The sequence below is a fragment of the Macroventuria anomochaeta genome (genome assembly GCF_010093625.1).
Source record: "Macroventuria anomochaeta strain CBS 525.71 unplaced genomic scaffold BU25scaffold_1, whole genome shotgun sequence".
Lineage (NCBI taxonomy): Eukaryota > Fungi > Ascomycota > Dothideomycetes > Pleosporales > Didymellaceae > Macroventuria > Macroventuria anomochaeta.
This window is the reverse complement of record NW_022985362.1, coordinates 408,482-424,508: the sequence shown is the minus strand read 5'-3', so window position 1 is coordinate 424,508 and position 16,027 is coordinate 408,482. Positions and strand designations below refer to the sequence as shown.

At 53.1% G+C, this 16,027-nt stretch overlaps 7 protein-coding genes and 1 non-coding gene across 8 annotated transcripts; 4 read left to right on the top strand and 4 right to left on the bottom strand.

Moving 5' to 3' along the window:
- The first annotated feature begins 160 nt into the window (after positions 1-160).
- Positions 161-242, top strand: BU25DRAFT_t12. Its single transcript has one exon. It is a non-coding gene; the product is annotated as a tRNA-Thr (tRNA).
- A 740-nt stretch (positions 243-982) lies between these two features.
- Positions 983-1,393, bottom strand: BU25DRAFT_319509 (uncharacterized protein; the record flags this gene model as incomplete). The annotated part of the gene is made up of 1 exon (XM_033699469.1): positions 983-1,393. A coding segment is annotated over one exon (411 nt), but the record flags the coding sequence as incomplete, so codon positions are not given.
- Positions 1,394-3,003: 1,610 nt separating this feature from the next.
- On the bottom strand, positions 3,004-3,670 carry BU25DRAFT_329022 (uncharacterized protein; the record flags this gene model as incomplete). The annotated part of the gene is made up of 3 exons (XM_033699558.1): positions 3,004-3,133; positions 3,220-3,342; positions 3,456-3,670. Coding segments are annotated over 3 exons (468 nt in total), but the record flags the coding sequence as incomplete, so codon positions are not given.
- Positions 3,671-4,340: 670 nt separating this feature from the next.
- BU25DRAFT_426880 (ribonuclease H-like protein) lies at positions 4,341-5,857 on the bottom strand (the record flags this gene model as incomplete). Its single annotated transcript, XM_033699939.1, has 4 exons — positions 4,341-4,386; positions 4,488-4,976; positions 5,028-5,652; positions 5,716-5,857. 4 exons carry the CDS (start codon positions 5,855-5,857, stop codon positions 4,341-4,343), a joined length of 1,302 nt encoding a protein of 433 aa, XP_033567492.1.
- Positions 5,858-6,644: 787 nt separating this feature from the next.
- Positions 6,645-7,109, top strand: BU25DRAFT_426879 (uncharacterized protein; the record flags this gene model as incomplete). Its single annotated transcript, XM_033699938.1, has 2 exons — positions 6,645-6,909; positions 6,961-7,109. 2 exons carry the CDS (start codon positions 6,645-6,647, stop codon positions 7,107-7,109), a joined length of 414 nt encoding a protein of 137 aa, XP_033567491.1.
- Positions 7,110-8,982: 1,873 nt separating this feature from the next.
- Positions 8,983-10,251, top strand: BU25DRAFT_426878 (fructose-2,6-bisphosphatase-like protein; the record flags this gene model as incomplete). The annotated part of the gene is made up of 1 exon (XM_033699937.1): positions 8,983-10,251. The coding sequence occupies one exon, from the start codon at positions 8,983-8,985 to the stop codon at positions 10,249-10,251; it is 1,269 nt and encodes a 422-aa protein (XP_033567490.1).
- Positions 10,252-10,523: 272 nt separating this feature from the next.
- On the bottom strand, positions 10,524-11,368 carry BU25DRAFT_3492 (uncharacterized protein). Its single transcript, XM_033699569.1, has 2 exons — positions 11,297-11,368; positions 10,524-11,247 (listed from the first exon to the last, which is right to left on the bottom strand). The coding sequence occupies exon 2, from the start codon at positions 11,105-11,107 to the stop codon at positions 10,646-10,648; it is 462 nt and encodes a 153-aa protein (XP_033567489.1). The 5' UTR covers positions 11,108-11,247; positions 11,297-11,368; the 3' UTR covers positions 10,524-10,645.
- Positions 11,369-13,972: 2,604 nt separating this feature from the next.
- BU25DRAFT_327471 (uncharacterized protein) lies at positions 13,973-15,066 on the top strand (the record flags this gene model as incomplete). Its single annotated transcript, XM_033699483.1, has 3 exons — positions 13,973-14,050; positions 14,097-14,338; positions 14,442-15,066. Coding segments are annotated over 3 exons (945 nt in total), but the record flags the coding sequence as incomplete, so codon positions are not given.
- Between the last annotated feature and the right edge of the window lie 961 nt (positions 15,067-16,027).

Sequence of the window (16,027 nt, the reverse complement as noted above, 5' to 3'; positions counted from 1 at the left end):
CTCTCTGGCGCGTCTCAGACCTCCCACACATATCACATCTCAGCTTGAGCATTGAAAAAGCACGACGATGATGTTGTGAGTGAACTATATTTGCAACTGTAATATAAATATGATTATTCACAACTTCGGCATAAGCTCGGTTGAATGCATCGACTTAGAAGCCCGTTTGGCTTAGTGGTACAGCGTCTCACTCGTACGCATGCGACATGAGAAGATCCTCGGTTCGATTCCGAGAATGGGCATTTTTTTGCAAATACCCGCTTCCTGGCACTGGAACTCGTAAATTCTTGGGTAATGAAGGGTTCACAAAGGAGATTTCGTTTCTTTTTGCCGCTTCCACACACTTCAAGCTCGACACGTCGGGGAGAAACGCTTCACGACTTGAGCGGCAAGGTAAAGGTGAATGTATGATGTCTTATTACTATATGTCACTTGCTAGCTAAAGTGTCGAACCAACCCATCACAGTGAATTACTAAGCTGGACCAAGTCCATCAAAGAACACCTCATCCAAGAGAAGGAACAAACCATGAATCCTAAGAACAGCAGTAATACGCGACTGGAAAACCACAAACATCTCTAGACCTCAGAGCAGGACCAAAAATGCCGTACTTACGGCTCATACGGACGGGGCGAGCGCTCTGGGTAGCCTTCCATCGGTACCTCTATGAAAATCCGGGAAGGCTCCATCAAGGAGTATGCAGGAGGAGGTGTTGCCACATCTGCCGAGTAGAGATGAGGTTGAAGCGGAAAGTCTTCAGAGAACTCGTTCTCAAGAGCCGACTTCCGATGCCTGCTGCGTCTGCCAGGTCTCTTCCACGACACATTTCGAACCTTGGTTGCGCGGTTCTTCGCCCAATTTGACATTGCTCGTATCATGCACATTAAGCTCGCCCAGAAAACGAAAAGCAGTACACCTGCCACGAGGAGACCAACCGTGAACCCAAGGATCATGCCGATCTCGAGTGTGGGATAAGTCGTCAACATCTGCTGCTCCACAAAGTTTATCACTGGAATTTGTGGCGCGGCGCCTGTGGAGAGGTATCCGAAGTCGCCTAGTCGAACGACAAGGTACCTGTTGACTTTCTGAATGCCATCCAGATATCCGCAGTTTCCTTCGTGCCAACCGGCTCTGAAGACTCTCGGGTTCCTGACATATTCCAGGCGGAGGTTGGTACCAGGGATTGTCCTACTGATGCAATGTCCATTGGGACAGCCAGGAAATTCCTCCGGGTCGTTAAACAATGCCTTGCGTAAGGCCCCGGGGTAGCTAAGGTGCCACTGAGTCTTAACGTAGTGAAGTGCTTTCTCCTCCTTGGATCCTAGAGCAAGCGAACCATTTGGTGACAAGATGGTGAAGTAGACGTAGTCGCCGCTATCCTCATGGCAGTCCGTGAGCAGATATTTGAGGAGCCCAGTGTAACCTTCAGAAGTCTTGACGGTGTTCTCGGACTTGGTGTCGGTGGTCTTCGGCTGATATCCAGGACCGAACCAGCTTTTGAGCCATCCTAAGGTCTTACTCCACCACCCCTGTTCAGGTTTCTCTACAGTATTTTCTGGACTGTTCTTGACTTCTGACTTCAACAGAGACGTGCTACAGTCGTCAGTAGAGAACTCTGCAGCAAGAGATTTAGATATACTTACGGAAGGGCGAAATTGGTCGTGGAAGACCCCTTGACGACCGTGGCGAGGGTCGATGCTGTGGTCGGTACAGCTGACTCGACGTACTTCCGGCGAATATTGCGAGGGGGCACACTTATGGAAGTGAGCACATGCCCGTGCTGGAGTGTGAACGGACGACTCTCGACTGGCAGCGATGCAACAGACGCCGGTCCTGGAATTATGGCAGGACCATGACCAGTGGTGAAGGGATGCTCTACGATCGATGGCGATGTATTGGGCGTTGGCGCCGGAACTCTTGCTGGACCATGCCCGAGTGTAAAAGGCCGCTTGTCATTCAACGATGATGCAGCAGCTGTTGCTGTCGAGACTACTACGGGACCGTGCCCAAGGGAAAAAGGACGATTCCAGTGCAATGATGTTGTTGCAGAACGAGTCGTAGCAGTGGCCTCGGGTATGCTGGCTGTAATGAAGCTGACTTGATCGTTGGAGTGGGCAACAGGTAACATGGAATACACATCTTCCGGCTTGATGGGGTCTGGCTCCACCTGCAGTGCCGGCACCAGCCAGACGCTGACAGAAGCTGTAGGCCTGAGTGTCGTGAATTTTGAGACGGTAGGTATGCCCAGTTGACAGTTGGCAATGGCCATAGCTGAGGAGAGCAGGGCTGGCTCCATGTTGGCGATATCCAGCAGAGTGTATGTTGAAAAAAAAAGTTTGTTGGACGAGGGAGAATATGAGCAAGAAGTCCCGCTTCTTGTCTGAGTGCGCGTGACTGTGTCCTTCGATACCGTGGTTGACTACCTTCTAGTTTTCGAAAGGGCGATGCCCTGAGCCAGACATACCATCCCACTGAGTCACAGCAGAACCACACAGTGAGCAGAACTCAGCCTAGGACGACGAAAATCAACCCGATTTGCCACAGATTCGCGACGGCCCGGCCCGGAAGCAAGTCCAACAACTTCAGGAGTATACACTTTGCCATGTTGTAAGCGGCGTACATGGAGAGGCCTATCGCGACGTGTACTGCTAATTGGAGGATCATAACAAACACGAAGAAGAGGAGTCTGTTCTTGAGTAGGTAGATGGGCATCTTGGTGACTGGAAAAGATGGGAAGATATTCGAGGAGTGTTCGTGAAAGAACGACAGAATGATGCTGCTCATGATGCCTCTCCAGTCCTTCGCATACAGAGTCTTCTGCGCCACAGATTTCTGCGCCACAGATCAAGGGTAGGAGCATTGAGCACCAAAGAGGGGGTTAATACTCCAAAGAGCAGTCGCTTAGTTTGTGATTGGACATACCACACTAGATCACGGCAACCAGCCGTCGTCCTCTTGACTTCAGCCATTTGACCACGTAAACCTTGCCCCCTCCAGTCCATCCCTACGAACACGTCGGACTCGTGCTCGGTTTGCTCGCAGAATAACTCGGGTTCGTCTGTCCACACCCATTCGTCGCGCCCAGGAGCGTATCGTCAACCGCGGAGCTGTACGCTGCGCCACAGTTCGCATCACTGCTTCTCGTCAGCCTTGCTTTCATACCACCTCATATCCGGGGAACAGCGAGAACGGTGAAAATGGGGTGGATGGTGGGACGTACCTAGCACCCCCACTCGCATTATTAAACCATGAGCAAACATCATGACTGAAGCAGTCCTGTGTATACGCATTCCCGATAGCAGTACCAGTACATCCCGCTCCACATCTTCCATTACACGAATAACTGCCTCTGTTAGTCCTAATCACCTATAAAACAATCACCCATAACATAAACCTCCAATTCCGCACAACATGTGACTTTAGTAGTAGGCATCGAGATGGGGGAGGGGGACGTACTCTCCGCCGTTCACACTATTCGTCCCGAAATTACTTCCCACAACGCCCGCCCAATTGCATGTTTTTCCGGCAGCATTAGTCCACGTTGCGGTTGCCGTGGCGCCGACTTTCAAGCAGGTGATTGCGCGTTTCTCGAGGGGCGAGGCGGAGGAGGCGGATGTGAGGGCTGTGGCAACCAGGAGAATGGACTTCATGGTGGATAGTGAGATAATGAGATGGGAGGATGAGAGGACGATTGTGCTGATTTAGGTATGTAAAGATAGGGTGAGGAGGGGAGACTGCTTTTTATGTTGTTTGTACGTTTCGGGGGTGTACTGAAAGTGTGTTCATATCCGTAAAGGAGTTTGCTGGTGAAAGGGCGGACTGCGAGCTCGGAACGGAGGTGCATGCTCAATAGAGCTTGAGCACTCATGGCTGAGGTGTTTTAACGGTACTTACCTACCCGTAGTAGTCATGTTGAGGGCTGCCTACTGCCTGCCGTCACTTCTGCAGGTACACACTCGCACTTCTCCACCAAGCTTTCCGTCTCGTCGGTCAAATCACCCTCTCTGGCAGCCTTTTGCTCACCGCAGCGTGGACCTAGTAGCTGGTAGTCAATTACGCGGTGCACTTAGTCGGCATCAGGTGGCCGGTCCGACTGACATGCAATCTAATGCAGGACAAATTACCGTTTTGGGTGGTCACGATACATCGGCCCAACCTTGTACGGCAATGACGCACAAAAATCTGGGGTAACGACATGCAAGGATTCGATGTTGCAATGCCGCCGTACCCCACATGTTCGGCAATTTGATGATAATGCTGTTTGTCTGTTGTAGATAGAACGATGTCGATTTGTGCGTTGCGGATGATTAGTCCACATAGTTCTTTAGCATTGTTCGTCTATCATGCACCGTTTGTTGCTGCTCGGTTAAAGCCACAACAATACCATCTGATTATTGTGGTGCTGCAGCCTCCTTGGCCGTACTCTGAGCCAGCGCATTGACAGCAGTGAAGTGTGGCGAGGTCTGGTTCATCGACTGCTCGGCGGACACATTGTCGAAAATCTCATCTGCCTCCTCCTCCTCCTCTCGTTCCTGCTTCTTGACCTGTTCCCACTCTTCTCTTGTCTTGATTGGGCTCATCAGCGTGGTTGAGAACTCGATCTCGCCTCTTAGCTGCGGTGTGCTTTGTCTTGAGCCTTGAACAGCCAGCTGATCGGCTGCGACGTTGCCCGGATCATTGGCATGCCCTTTGATCCACTGAAACTTTGTCTTCGCCTTGCATGCCTCCCTCTCGCATACTCGTGACACAATCGGTTCCACAAGGTCTCTGTTTTCGACGTCTTTGCCAGTCGAGTTTTTCCAGCCGTTCCTCATCCACTTCGGTGACCATTCGGTTATGCATCGAATTGCATAGTAGGAGTCCGTACAGATTAGCACATCTCGATCGATGGGAACGTGGTCAAGCGCTCGAGCGATAGCTGTCAGTTCGGCACGCTGGTTTGTTTGTTTGGATCCTCGTAGTGGCTCGGACACATTCCTGCTCGTCTGGTCAGCTTACGTCGTGTTTGAGCAATGTGCTATCTTCTACCTCTTGTCGTTGGCGCCAAAGTAGACGCCAACGCCAGCGACCGCTCCAGTCTGGCCATTGCCAAGTGAGCTTCCATCGGTGTAGACAACGATCTGACCGCTGAAGTCGCCAGTCGGTTGCTTTTTCGTAGCGCTCAGCTCAGCCTCGGTTTTGTGCCTGATGGCACCGCTCTCGAGATCCATCTTCAGTGTGCGATCAAAACCATCCTCAGCTCCTTCTGGCAATGGACCCATTCCAGGCTCATAATTGACACCGCCGTTGGGGACGACCGCATTCGCAAGGCCGCTATTCTTCTTTTGCTTCTTTGAAACAGGTTCGCTGGCTTTGCAACCTTGACCGACTGCAGACGATGCCTCAGACTGGTCGCCGCGCAAACTTATGGGTACGCTGTGATCCCGCTTATGCTCGTTGACGAAGGCCTGAGCTTCCTCGCGAGTCGCAAAGCTCTGCTGAAGCCCACCACTACAGCCCTTGATTTGTGCTTGTGTCGACGGCCAGTCTGTGTACACGCCAGGAACATGTCCAATAGCCACACCGTAGTACTTCATCTTCCCAGGCTTAGGTGTCGACTTGTGCATGCCTTTCAGGAAAGCTTCCGCGTCGGTGAGAGAGTCAAATTTTCTGTCTATCTTCAATCAGTCACTTGCTTGTTAGGATGAATCGAGCAGCCTACATTCAGCCTTCACACCCCTGATTTGCGCCTCACAGTCAGGCCAGCTGTAGTATACGCCCGGCGTACGACCGACCCTGACGGCATAGAAGGCAAGTCCTGCGTTTCTCTTCCGCTTCCCGCTCGATGTGTTTGACGTTACAGACTTTGCGTCGCCCATTTCGTCGTCTTCTTCGTTGCTAAGGAAATCGGCGAAAGAGGCTTCAAAGACGGGCTTCTCGTGCATGAAGAACTGGCGGCAATGGCGTGGTAGGGAGGTTCCCGGCGCGCTAATGGTACGGAATACGTTTTTGATGGCGCGGCTATCGCTCAATCGTGATTGTCTGCCACGGTCAGCTTTGTTGGTGAAGACCCTGGGAGAGCTTCATACAAACCGGAGGTCCGCAAAAGTGTGGCCGAGCGCTGGCAAGCAAACAGCTGAACAAGCCGTTTCATGTGCTGCGCAAAGCAGGTGGAAGGATAGGCGCTGGCTCTGCGTTGTTGATCGTCTGACCAGGCCGCTTACTGTCGACTCCTCACGCTGGTGAAGGTATGGGGAGGGGAGGGGAGGGGAGGGGGGGGGCAGGTGCATCCGGAGCTTGGGAGCTTGGGCAGGGACCCCTGGCAACTCGAGATCTTGTCCACCCTTCATGGCGATTATGGATGCAGCTCTTCTGATACTCAAGCAACCATGAGCAGAATCAGTCATTGTACATGTCAGTAGATACAACCGCGTATGTGATGATCCAGAAGGATCATTGCAATGCCCTGATACGCGGGGCGAGATGTCGCGATCAGACCTCGGCACTGAAAGCCACCGAAACCGCTCAAGGATCACATGGACTCGACCTCTTATGCACATCACATGCCAGCGTGACCTCTTGAACAAGCTGTGATAAAACTCATAGCAGTTCACACTCACACACATCACCACCTGAAATCTACAAACAACGTCCATCACCATCACTATGTTCGAAGGCCGTCATGCCGCTGACCGCTATCACCTGCGTCTTCACCGCGCACGCTCAGTCATCCTCACACCTGCTGAGATGGTAGAGATCCGCGCAGCGCAGCGAACATTCGAAGGAGCCTACATTCGGACCGCCATCGGACAGTTTTCGTTTGCACTCATCGTGCTCAAGATCTTTACAGCCGAGTTCTACTCCATTGGCGCGCTGTTTGCAGTGTATGGAGCAGGCATTCTGTTCATCAGCTTGTTCAGGCGACAGCAAGGTGCGTGGAGGACGAAACAGCAGTCAGGATGGGCCAACTGACAGGCGACAGGCAACAAGCAGTTCTTCTCTGAAGTAGGTGAGGATGGTCTCCATAGAAAGAAATTCAGAACGAGCGGCAATGTGGTGAGCGTGCTGACTGCGCTGAGTATCTCGGCGTACATCTGCTTGCTGGTGCTCACGCTGCGGCTCGAAACTTGATCAGCAGCCATGCATCATCCTTAGGAGGTCTCGTGCTGGAGCCTCATCACCCAGACGAAATGACACCCCGGGGACGGCTCGCCTTCCCGTCGACACACATCAAACGCCAAGGCTGTGGATGTGCACGCATCACTGACACTCTCCACGGACTGCTTTGCACAGTTGCAAGGTGCTGCAAGTCAGACCATGTCGAGGCAGCGGTCGCAACGAAACGAGGCGCTAGATAGGGATTGTTCTGCGTCCTTGTCGTCGAACAACGCCTAGATAGCACCATCGCAGCGCGGAAAGGAGGATTGGTCGTCTCGAGCGCGTGTCTAATCGATTGGTCTCGGAGTTGGACGTGGGGCAGTCCGCTTCGAGCAGCAGGACGAGCCAAGCGGGATGTAACTCTCCAAACAAACAGCAGACTGGAAGGGCACCTGCTCTCTTCTTTATCAAGCGCAGATAAGATATAAGGCATCATGCAGTGTCGTGACCGCAGGACCTGCCCACCTTCGCGCGTTCCTGAAGGTCCAGCGTCCGCAATCGACTAGTTTTTTGGCGGCGGACCGTTTCTCAAGGTCGACTTTGGTGGATAGTTCGCCGTGAACCCTTGAAAAACGGGAACAAGTCATCGGCCACTGTTCCCTTTCGACAAAAGCACGAGTCGCCGGCCTGCTCTCCCGAACAACTCTCCGCGCACTTTCTCCAGGTACTTCACGCACACTTTTCTATTAACACAGGATCTCATCCGCAAACCTTCTGCGCCCGTCATACTTGTGGTCCGCGCCCGGTTTGCTGGGTGGCTAGTGGAACTTCCTAGTGAGGCATGGCCGCGATCACACCGCCGAGAAACGCCGGAACGGGAACGGAGCTACATCATTCTCAGCGTCGACGCTCCTCTGCCTCCAGCAACCCAGCAACCTCGACTCGCCGCACCAGCCAGCACTCCATCTACGCCCGAAACGTTCTCATGAGCAGCCTCAACCCGGACAAGCACCACGCGCAGCCCACGAATCCCACGACCAGCAACGGCGAGCAAGCTCCGCGCTCCACGCCCGCACCGCCCGCCTTCCCCTCTGCAGGACCCCCGAAGAGCGTGCAGGCTATCAAGGACCTCGCCGCGCAGCGCGGAGAGCTCAAGCCGCCGTCCGCCTCCGTCGGCGGCGCCCACCACCACAGCCATGCGACCGTGAAGGATGGCGTCGGCGTTGCGCTGAGCGACACCCCAGCGCCGTCGCAGCCAGGAAGCCCCAAGGGGTCTGTCCCAGATGTCCAATCTGCTGAAGCGCTGCGTGCTAACAGACCCAGGGCTCTGACGAGGAACAGCAGCGCTGCCTCAACACCACGCATCCGCCCAACCACCCTCGACATCCCCGGTCTCACCAAGTCTAAAGTCTCGCCCGACGGCAAGATTGCGTCGCGTGATGTCGGCTCTAAGCTTGTTATCGTCATGGTCGGCCTGCCTGCGCGTGGCAAGTCATACATCACCAAGAAGATGACAAGATACCTCAACTGGCTGCAGCACGATACCAAAATTTTCAACGTGGGAGAGAAGCGCCGTGTGGCTGCAGGCGGGCACGGCTTTCGCCTGTCGCAACAGAGCCTGGACAGAGTTCCTTCTGGGGTCAGGAATGCGCTAGAGCAACACAAGGACTCCCTCCCACAGATTGCAGCTAAAATTCTCATCAACGGCGAGTCGGCAACTGCGGATAACAGGGGAGTGGCCCCACTGGACCTGAAGGACCCACTTCGCGACTCGGAGAACTTCACTGCTGTTGAAGAGGTAGACGTGCCTCGCGTAGAAGTCACATCACCTGGTCCCAAAGCGCCAACACCAAACAATGACGAGAATGGGACAAATGGAGATGAGCAGAAGAACGAGGACGAGACCATGGATCAGTCAGCAGACTTCTTCGACCCCAACAATCAGAAAGCCGCGCAGATCCGAGAGCAGTGCGCTATGGAGACCTTGGACGATCTTCTCGATTACATTCTGAACGGCAATGGCTCGGTTGGCATTTTCGACGCGACAAACAGCACTCTTGGGCGCAGGAAGCAGATCATGGAGAGGATTCGTGCGCGAGCTGGCCCCGAGCTGAACGTTCTCTTCGTCGAGAGCGTGTGCCAGGACAGGAGCCTCCTGGAGTCGAACATGCGCCTGAAGCTATCCGGGCCTGACTACCAGGACAAAGACCCATACGCTGCCCTTGAAGACTTCAAGAAGCGTGTCGCCATCTACGAGAAGAACTACGTCCCCATCGGCGACTACGAAGAGGAGAACAACATGCCCTACGTCAAGATGGTCGATGTAGGCCGCAAGATGATCTCGCACCAGATCAAAGGCTTTCTCGCCGGCCAAGCAGTCTACTACCTCCTCAACTTCAACCTCGCGCCCCGCATGATCTGGATCACCCGCCACGGCGAATCCCTCGACAACGTCGCCGGCAAAATAGGCGGCGACTCAGATCTCTCCGAAGCCGGCCGCAAATACGCAAAAGCAATGACCCGCTTCATCGACAAGCAGCGCACGGAATGGGCCATCCGCCAAGCAGACAAAATGGCAAACACTCACTTCCCCCCTGTGCCGGGCGACCATACACCGCCCAACCCCTACTTCAGCAGCGACTTTGAGCACAACAATTTCTGCGTCTGGACGTCCATGCTGAAGAGGAGTGTCCAGTCCGGCCAGTACTTCTGCGACGAGGAGTTCGAAGTCAAGCAGATGCGCATGCTCGACGAGCTGAACGCCGGGATCATGGAAGGCCTGACATACGACGAGATCCGCACCAAGCACGCAGACGAGTACCTCCGGCGTCGCCGCGACAAACTGGCTTACCGCTACCCCGGACCCGGCGGCGAAGGCTACCTTGACGTGATCAACCGCATTCGCCCTGTCATCGTGGAGTTGGAGCGTATGACAGACCACTGTCTGCTTATCACACATCGCAGCGTGGCAAGGGTACTGTTAGCATACTTCCAGGGCCTGAACAGGGAGGACGTCGCAGATCTGGATTGTCCATTGGGCATGTTGTACCAGCTGGAGCCCAAGCCATACGGCGTCGAATTTAAAGCGTGGCGGTACAAGCCCGAGAAGGATGACTTTGATTATCTGCCGCTGTACAAATTAAGGAGGGCGACGACGAATCCGCAGCTCAACTAGGGGTGGTTCTTGCCGGAGTAGATAGGGTCGGTTGGTGGTGTGTTTCGATGGGTGTATTACTATGACTTGGGGCTCCTATGGTGGGCAAGCGGCTTCTTGTGGGGCGGGTCGAGGCATCCTTCCTAATGTCCCTAATGCTCCTTTTCACGTCTGAATGTTTGATGAGATTTCATGCATTGTCGGCGTATCTATTGGGTGGGCTAAGACATTTCTGTTCTCCATGGCTTGTGCATGTGTCTTTCACGGCCCTACTTTTTACATGTCGAAGAATCAATCATCATTTACGAACAACTTCCGTTCCCTTTTCCATACTTCTGTACGTGGGCAGGCACGATACGGTCCTGCCCATTTCACTTAATCGTTGCTACGCCTTGACATCGCCTTTGCCTTCTCTTTACTGTTGTCTCTGCTCGATCTTCTTCAGTCGCTCGTATTCCCCTCGAAGTATGCGGACGAATTCTGCTGTGTCGACATCCGTCTCCGAGTTGTTGTCAACGGTTGCAAAGCTGGCGCCGGCGCTATGGTACGTTGAGACATTCTGTGCGGGCAGCAATGCTTGCTTTGATTTGGACAGTGCCTGTAAAACCGCTTGACGCCGATACACTTGTTCGCGCTTCTTGAAAACCTCGGCGGGCTCTGCAAAATGCTCGCGAAAAGCTCGAAGCCATTTCAAGCAGTAATGCCAATTCTTTTCAGCGCGTGCAATTCGTTCCTCGGACCAGCCAGGCCAATCCAACTCATGCTTGATCTTGTATACCTTGGTCTTGCACATGGTATCGGCGTATTTTCCTTGATGGAATTTGTGGCCTCCAGTCTCATGGCCTCCTGTGGGTGGGTGTTTCGAAATTGCTCGCATCACTCTGCTTGTTTCAACCAAAGGTCGCTATGCTTAAACAAGCTGTCCTGAGACCGGCCAACCGCTTTCATACAAGGCTGCTGCACCGATGTTGAGCTCGAGAAGTTTCACATAATGCCCTCTCTCAGCGTTCGTCGCTCCTACACCACATTAGTTCAGTTCCCCATACAAGGCGCCTTTTCGACGTACCTGCACGGACCTCTTCCTCCTCCTTCGCTCGTACCGGCAAAGTAGACATCGTTCGAGCCTTGGTTGCTCAGCGTCTGGAGGGCAATTATTTATGGGCGGAATCGCGAAAGTCGAGATTGAGATGCGAAGGTGAAGGCGCAGAAGCGGGGCTACGATGGACGCCGGGGCAACGACCGCCCGTTGGAGAAGTTTTTCTTCACCATGGAAGTCACGTTTGCAGTAGATGATGGTCAGCGTATGGAGTTTGAGAAGCCAGTGTCTCGATGGTAATGACGGACGATGACTTAAGCTGTGCGTTGACCTTGAAAGAATCCAGAAACCGTGAAGTGCCTTTCGTGCCGCCATGCCCTTCGTGCTGCCATGCCCTTTGTGCAAGGCATTTGTCGAGCCTTTGATGACGAGAATGAGATCGGACCGTCATATCTGGGTATTATGGTGAGCTCTACTGCATTAGATGAGATTGATGTGCCCTGAGCGAAGTATCGTGAGCAAGGAGGATAGGGTTGAGAGAGAAAGAGATGATTGTGTGGCTCCTGAATTGGAGGAAGCCACGACTTGGAAGGCCCAAGGCTCTTGCTCGGATGCTTGATAGTTGCTCTTCCTATAGTGTGCGCGCACGCACACCTGCTCATCTCAGGGCTATGTGCCTCTCCTGGCTTCTCTTGAAGGTCGCCCGCTCATGAGACAGATCAGAACACCCTTTTTTTAACTCTCACCGAGAGCTTCCTTGGGTGCCTTACATCCCTTCGTAGGTAATTGCTTGGAAGTCACTCGATAGTCGTGAGCACCCGTCCAGTCTGCATGAACGTTGTCCGGTAGTTTGGATAGTCACCATTGTGGGTGCTTTTCGTACAACAGGGCCAATAATAACCTCACTACTAGAACAGACTCAGTGGTCGTCCCTGAAGTGCCCTTCCCCAGTGTCGGCGAGTCATGCTTCTGCAGTGCAGTCGTTTGGAACGCCGTCAACCAACCGAAACGACTTTCGGTGAACAGAAAGGTATGCTATTCGGTGACGAGCACCACTCGTCCGATGGTAACCACGGGAACTTTACGGACACGGCTGAATGCAGTAACGGCAGCCAACATAATAGAGTTTTGTGAAGAGAGATGAGAGGGTGTGGTAGGCTTGCATGTCAGGATTCAGTGGCTTGCTAATTCGGGCCGCCCGTGCGCTCGGTTCCGTGGGTCGCTCTCCACAACCCGGGCGGAAACTCCGCCTGCAAGTCGTGGTGCATCTCCAGCCGAGTCAGATACGACGACTTCCTCCCTGCTTACTGCATACACGCGGAGCAACACGAGTGCAGCCGCGCTGGCAGCTGTGCACTCAACAACATGCGGCGACCTAGATACCATGACGTGGCAGGTACGCCAGCTCTCAGTTTCGCCGGTGCTTCTGATCTGCAGCCCCTCATCAGCGCAGACAATAACAAAGAAGACTGTCTTCTACCGATGGGACGTGTACCATGCAAGACGAGATGGATTCGCAATGCAGCAGAACAGCCGATGGATGAAGCCACAGTGCTGTCAAGGTAAGACGCTAGTCGATCACTCCCATGAATCCGGACAGACAACAGAATAAGGTTTCGCGCCCACCATCAGAAGCAATAACGCGCTTGTAGAGCTAACCTAACGAAATACCTCGAAGGAAAGAATGACTTCGCTCAACGACATGGCGAGCAACAGTGCAAGCAGACGCAGGCCTCAGATCAGTGGGGCCGGCTCAGCTTGTACCACTGATCCTGCTGGGTCTGGACAATGGTGTACCTTGCATCAAGCTTATGTCCTGCAAGGACCTAGCTTACGACACATTGTGAATACTGACCCAGTACAAGGGGTCAGGTTCCGATTTCTGCGATGATCGAATACAACTATTTGGCGCCGCCACGCAATGGAGTCCCCTAGATGATACTGGCTCTCCCTCGTGAGTCGCGCAGCAGTCAGAAGTCATTCCCTTGAGGCCGCGCTCCCTCTTCCCCGTATCTCTGTCAGTCACAACTCGGTCGTGTCAGCTCGAAGACTGGGGTCGGCACATATCAACGCTCATTGGGTAACTTTTCCGTTTGCGGCGCATGTCTATGCTGTGCCTTCCGTTAGGCGCTCACTCTCCCCGAATACTCGCAAGCGTGTCCTTACACCACTCGGATGTTTGAAGCGCTCGACTGATCTACAGGGGAGGTTCAGCGTACATTGTTCGTGCGGCTCCTGCCCTCAAGACCTTTTCCGCACTCAGCCCTAAGACCTATCCTCAAGGGTTGAAGAATCACCTACCAAATCAACACTCCGCGGTGCCTCTATGACTTCGACCTATCTTCACGATCAATAGACGGAGTCCGGCCCTCGCAACCTGATTAGCTATGGACGAACTCACACCTGAGGAGCTGGCCGCCCTGAGAGCAGACGATCGAGGCCCTCTGTGCAAGCACATTGTCATTGCATTTACAGTCATATCATTCGTCTCGGTCTGCCTTCGGCTATTTACACGGATCAGGTACCACGAGACTGGGTGGGAAGACTGGACGATAGTGGTGTCTATTGTATGTTGGTCAACTTAGCAATGCAGTAGCAAGTATTTATGCATCATTGCAGATAGCATCTATAGGTACGGCGGTTTGTCAAATACTTCGTAAGTCAAGGAGACTGTGATGGCTCCGCCTGTCGGCTAACCGTTAACGTCTTGTAGAAGTTCAAGCTGGCAATGGAAAGCATGCAATATTTGTATCGTACCCTGAGGATGTATCGGAAGCCTTGAAGGTCTGTTGCTGTAAACGCACCGCGGGCTTCTACTGACAACTGCAAGTATCTCTACTTCAGCATCGTCACCTACAACATCAGCCTCACGATCACCAAAATCTCGATTCTGCTGCAGTACCACCGCATATTCACGCTGCGCGAGATGCGCATTCCTGTCTATGTGGCTTTAGCCATCGTCAGTGCATGGGGGATAACGACGTTGTTTACATCGATATTTTCCTGCGTTCCAGTGGATGCGTCTTGGAAGGTGACAGAGCAAGCAAGTGCTACGTGTGTCAATCGTATGGCGTAAGTTCTTTTCTCATCAGCACGGAGAAGAAGGGTGGACTGAGTGACTGACCGCCTCCAACGACTTGTCATCCCTATAATTACACTGCTGACAGAGCGATAGGTTATGGTACACCAATGCATCTGTGAACATCGTAACAGATATTCTAGTCGCAGCCATCCCCGTTCGGGGCATCTGGAGTTTGCAGATCCCGAAACGCCAAAAGACTGCTCTACTCGGTATCCTTACCATAGGATGGTTCGTCTGCATCGTTTCGATACTGCGACTCTACGCACTCAATGTGTTTGATAAACACCAAGACGACGCAACGTACCACAGCGCTCCAACAGCATACTGGAGTGCTATCGAAGCCAACCTCGCGATCGTATGCGCATCACTGCCGGCGCTCAAGCCCTTGATCATCAGGATCGTTCCTGTCTTCGGTGCTCGTCACAGCAGCAAAGGACGAGGCTCGACAGCAGCGAGCGGCAATACCCACAGACTGCGTAAGCTTGGTAGCAAGGGAATATGGAGATCTGGCGATGACAAGGAGAAGTTGACGAGTGACTCGAGCGCAAGTCATGCGCAATCGTTCGCATCGAGACCTTCGGAGAGCGAGCAGCATGGGCGGAATATCTACGTCACGAAACATTTCGAACAGCATGTCGAGAACAGTAGAGGACCGAGGGACAGCGACAGCCAGCAAGAAGTGACAGCGGCGGTGTTTCTAGCGCGCGGTAATGTATAATAGAACTACAAGGTACCGGCGAACGGAGAAGCCTGAATTTATGATATCCATGAGGATATTCGCTTACACTCTCGACCTCGCACTCGTTCTCGTATGGAGGATAAATTCAATTTCAATCATCTCCACGGCCACGCTACGCTAAAACGGCTAATGTGTACTAACTGCGATGATGTAGGTAGCGTATTTCTGTATCTACAGGTTGGTTCATCCCATCGAAGGATCCGCACAGATCCGGGTACCTGACGGACGGTGAAGGGACAGTCAAATCAAGGAAGTTGGCCTGCCATCTCCTTGTTGGTGCGGAGAACCCAGGCGAAATCCAGCCTCAGGTTCACTCAGCGGTCCAATTTCGGTGGTACAGGTACACCCAGGTTCAAATGCTCATGCACCTTGTCAAACACCAACAGCATGTTTATCTTTCACTTCTTTTGGACTCGACTTCGAAGGTATGAGTTGAGTTATGAAGAGAGAAGCTTGTGCGCGTCTCTCGCACTGCAGCAGAAGTCCGAGATAAAAGTCTCACGACAATTCCTCGGCCAACTTTGATCGAGGCTTCTAGCGCGTTTGTAGATGCTTGTAACATCTAATGTCAATCCAGGCGTGCCGGGACGGTTTTTCTTTCGGGGTCTCGCAATGCCCACATCGCGCCTTTGAACCGACAATTCTAGCGTGCATCCACTATCTAACACTCGTTCCTCCTCAACATTAAACTCCGGCGCCGAGAACTGCGTTGTTGTCTGTGCTGTCGCTGGGTTCGTTACTGCCGTCCACTGAGTCTCGTATGATGACCCCTTGTCATTTTGTAACAAGTCGTGTTTAGCAAGAGCTCGGTAGGCCAGGGGAGAAGCTTAGATAGCAAAGTTCAAGACTGCAGCCTCAGAAGGTCAACTTAAGGTGAGGAGTGTGCATCTCGACAGTTTCTCCGCACAAACGGCAAGATCGTCAAAACGCTTCTGACTGG

What these genes read in the sequence shown, in the direction of transcription:
- BU25DRAFT_3492 (XM_033699569.1), bottom strand. Translation starts at nt 11,107, where the DNA reads ATGCGAGCAATTTCGAAACACCCACCCACAGGAGGCCATGAGACTGGA.